Source organism: Chrysochloris asiatica, unplaced genomic scaffold, assembly GCF_000296735.1.
Source record: "Chrysochloris asiatica unplaced genomic scaffold, ChrAsi1.0 scaffold00482, whole genome shotgun sequence".
Lineage (NCBI taxonomy): Eukaryota > Metazoa > Chordata > Mammalia > Afrosoricida > Chrysochloridae > Chrysochloris > Chrysochloris asiatica.
The window spans coordinates 250,673-254,668 of NW_006409000.1; the positions used below are offsets into that span (position 1 = coordinate 250,673).

Below are 3,996 nucleotides of genomic sequence, written 5' to 3' on the forward strand. Positions count from 1 at the left end.
CATGATATCCTTCTCCAGGGACTGGTACTTCCTGATGATATGTCCAAAGTGTGAGAGCGGAAGTCTCAGCGTCCTGGCTTCTCAGGAGCTGTATTTTGCCATATCAGATTGTTTTGTTCTGGCTGTCCATGGGACAATTAATATTCTTCTCCAGACCATGACTCAAATGCATTCATTCTTCTATGGTCTTCCTTATTCATTGTGTAGCATTCACATGTCTAGCAGCCTTTAGAAAATACCAAGACTTGGGTCAGGTACACTTTAGTCCTAAACTCATATATTTGCTGTTGAACATTTGAAAGAGGTCGTATACAGCAAAATTGCATAATGAAGTGTGGCATTTGATTTCTTGGCTGCTGCTTGCATGAGTGTTGATAGTGGATATATATATATATACTCTTGAGCCATCCTCTGGGATACTGGAAGTGTATGTGGAAGTGAATTATGTAATCTATAAATATTTTGAAATTTTCCAGGTATATTTCTTTCATTCATTTCTATTTTAAATCTGTTATGGTCAGAGAATATTCTTTGTATAAATGCAATTCTTTGAAATTTGTGCAAGTTTTTTTTTTTTTTTTATGGTCCAGAATATATATAATGTAATTATCTCTTAAGTCAAGCTTGTTAAAATGTTGCTTAAGTTTTTTATATCATTACTGATAGTAAGTCTACATTTTCTATCATTTACTGACAAAATCATTATTAAGCCTCCATATATAACAGTGAATTTATGGGTTTTCTTTTTCAAGTCTAACAACTTTTCTTTATGGTTTTTTTGAAGCTGTATTTTTTAAAATACATAAACATTTAGACATGTAATGTTTCTTGGTGATTTTGACTTTTATTTTCATGCTATATCTCTTCCAATGTTCAACTGTCAAAGCATGGTTTACTTAGGTGAAAGTGATATTGAGTAGTAAGTAGTCTGCCTGGAGAAAAGCATCTATTGGAGGAGCAGTGAGATGGGACCTGAGGAAATGAGGCTGGGTCTGCTTGAAGAGGGCTGGCCTGTGGCTTCAAGACCTGAATCCTCAAATTAGGTGTTGTGAGGTGAGCAAGAGAAGTGACTAAAAGAGATGGTAAAGGAACTTTGCAGAGGAGGCTTAGAAGAGGGAAACTAAGGAAGAAAGAACAAATCAGGATGTGTGGAAGTCCCTCGATCCTCTTTTCTTTTCTTTCATCTTATTGCTACTACATCATTTACTTTGTGTGTGTGTGTGTGTGTGTGTGCAAGTTTTTAGTGTGAACTGAGTAATAGTTTACATGGGAGAACATCAGCTTTATACCATCATTTCATTGTAATGATTACAATCTCCTCCATGCTTCATCATTCAACAGCATTTGCTTCCATTCCCCATTTTGTTTTGTTTTGTTTGGGGGTGGTGGAGGATGTACACAAAAACAATCAGGAATATATAATAATTTAAGCAACCATAGGGCACATTCTACAAGCCTGCCTCCTGGCCACCAGCACCCAGTCCCTCTCTTTCCGTGAATCCGGAGTCCTCAGCTGCACCCCCCTCTCCTTGTTTTCATCTCTGTCTCTATGTGTGGTGTTGCTGCTTCTCTGGATGGGATGCCACATTCCACTTGTGGTTTTCTCCTTTGCACATTGTTTACTTTTTTTCGGTATGTAAAATATTTTAGATCATGCAGGGGAAAGAGAGGACAAGGAGAGCCCTAGGCAGTCTGTGCCCAGAGCTGTTAACCTATTTTCCACTTGTCCTTATATTAAATATCTTCAACTATGTCTGTCAGAGCAACTCTTGAGTGAGGAACAGATATGGGGCTGCCGGGCTCTGTGGGCAGACCCAGGTGGGGAGTTAGGGGCTCAATCACTGTGTAAGGATTCTTGAGTGTTTGAAGACAGTTATAGACTGCAGCATCCTCAATATCCAGGCTGCTGAAGGTGAGAGTGAAGTCAGTCCCGGACTCCCTTCCACTGAAATGGTTAAAGCATGGTAAATGAGACCTTTAGGAGCCTGTCAGGTTTATCCTGGTACCAGGAGAAATAATTTTTCCATCAGTGTATAGGACTCTCTGACTGACCTTGCAACTGATGGAGACTCTCTCTCCCAGAGAGACAGCCAGGGATTCTGGTTCCCATGTAAGTGTGATCTGTCCAGTAGAATCGGCAATCACAAATATAAGAAGATAGATACATCCCGAAATGTTCAGCTTTTCTATTCAGACTAGAATGTACTTTCAAGGGACGGCCAGGCCGCAGACATTTATTTCTAGTCACATCCCAACATCCTCACTCTAAGAAAGTGTGTAGATCATTTCTGAAGGGACAATTCTTTTGGAGACATTCTCTCACCTGGAAGACAAAGGAGCAAGAGCCCAAGTATCAGGGCTGGTGACACCATCTTGCTGCTTCTCAGTCTTCTCTTGCAGTTCAGACCCTGTCCCTAGTAACATCCTCTTTTTATCAACCTCTGACCACAGGCTGTGTAGAGGCAGCTGGAAAGATCGATGCAAATCCCCATAAATGCAGAGCTTTTATAATCAAGGGTTGCCTTCATGCTTGGTGCCACTGCCAGCCAGCAAATCCCTTGGGTAATCTTGTCTCACCTCGTCTTATCCCTGGAGACTTACCCTGTGAATCCTGCCCTCTCTCATCAGTACAAGCAGGTGTTTATATTTGGAAGTGCTTCATTTGTTTATAATTCCCCTGAAGGAGACTCTGGTTGTCTCTATGGTTATTGATGTTAAGTGCTGCCCAGTCAGTTCTGACTCATAGTGACCCTGTATAGAGTTTCAAAAGAGCACCTGCTGAGTTTGAACTGCTGATCTTGTGGTTCAAACCACCTAGCAGTCGAGTGCATTAAAAGCATTTAGAAAAACTTAGCTGTTGCTGGAACTGTGGAAAAGGGGCTTGCTATCCCCAGGTGTCTCCTTTGCACCTTAATCTGTGGATGTTTATTGGAGCATCGGCGAGGAGTTGTAGGATAAGTACTGGGTCCCAGGTCAGTTTGAACCACAATCTTGGTGGTTCAAACTCATCAGCCGCTCCTATGAAATCCTATAGAGGGTCACTATGAATCAGAAACAATTCCATGGCATACAACAACAACAAAGGAACAACTGTTGTCCTTAACTGCTCCTCAGTGTTTATGAACTCAGCACCATATAAGGAACCTGGAATCATGAGAGGTAATCAGACAGAAAATAATACCTTCCCTGTTATATGTTAACACACAGCCTGAGGACTAACTCTACTGTCCCTGGATGAAATCTCAGAAAATTGTGCGTCATAAAAAGCAGATAGATCACCTGATCCAAGCTTTGGTCTTTTCAAGTGAAAGCCGAACTAAGAATGAAAATAAAAAGATTGAAGGAGAATCGACATATTGGAATTGTGGTGTTAATGAAGACTATTAAACAAACCGCGTACCTCCAGAAGAACCAGCAAGTCCATCTTGGAGGAAGTCAGCCAGCATCTCTTTAGCAGTGAGGATGGTGAGACTTAATCTTGATTCCTTTGGACACATCATCAGGACAGACCAATTGTTAGAAAAGGGCATCGTGTTTGGAAAATTGTTAAGTGCAGAAGTGACGGAAACCCTCAATAAGACAGATTGACACAATAGGTCAAAAGATATCAAAGATCATAAAGATGGTGCAGGACTGGGCAGTGTTTTGTTCTGTTATAGAAAAGGTTGCCATCAGTTGAAGATGACAATGATATCTGCAGCAACTTAAATAATATCATTGCGTGGACATTTCTTGTTACAAGTCAGTTCTTGGTGCTTGATAACGCTAGGCCTCTGAAACTACACTTGTTTTGTTGTTGTTGCTGTTGCTTTGGGTTCTTCTCTCTTCTCCATGACTAGGTCCACCACAGGCTACTGTGTCTATGGGAGAAGAGTCACATTCTATTTCTTTGGCTTCATCTGACTCCCCCTGGTGGCATCCCTGCCAAGTCTTGTCATCGGTCTTTTCCATGCAGTCATCAATCACCCACCACTCCAGAGACACAAACAAGCCCAG

At 41.2% G+C, this 3,996-nt stretch overlaps 1 gene segment (V, D, J or C); it reads right to left on the bottom strand.

Moving 5' to 3' along the window:
* Positions 1–1,734: 1,734 nt before the first annotated feature.
* On the bottom strand, positions 1,735–3,424 carry LOC102837323. The segment is given in 3 exon segments: positions 1,735–1,945; positions 2,033–2,121; positions 3,401–3,424. Coding segments are annotated over 3 exon segments (324 nt in total).
* Between the last annotated feature and the right edge of the window lie 572 nt (positions 3,425–3,996).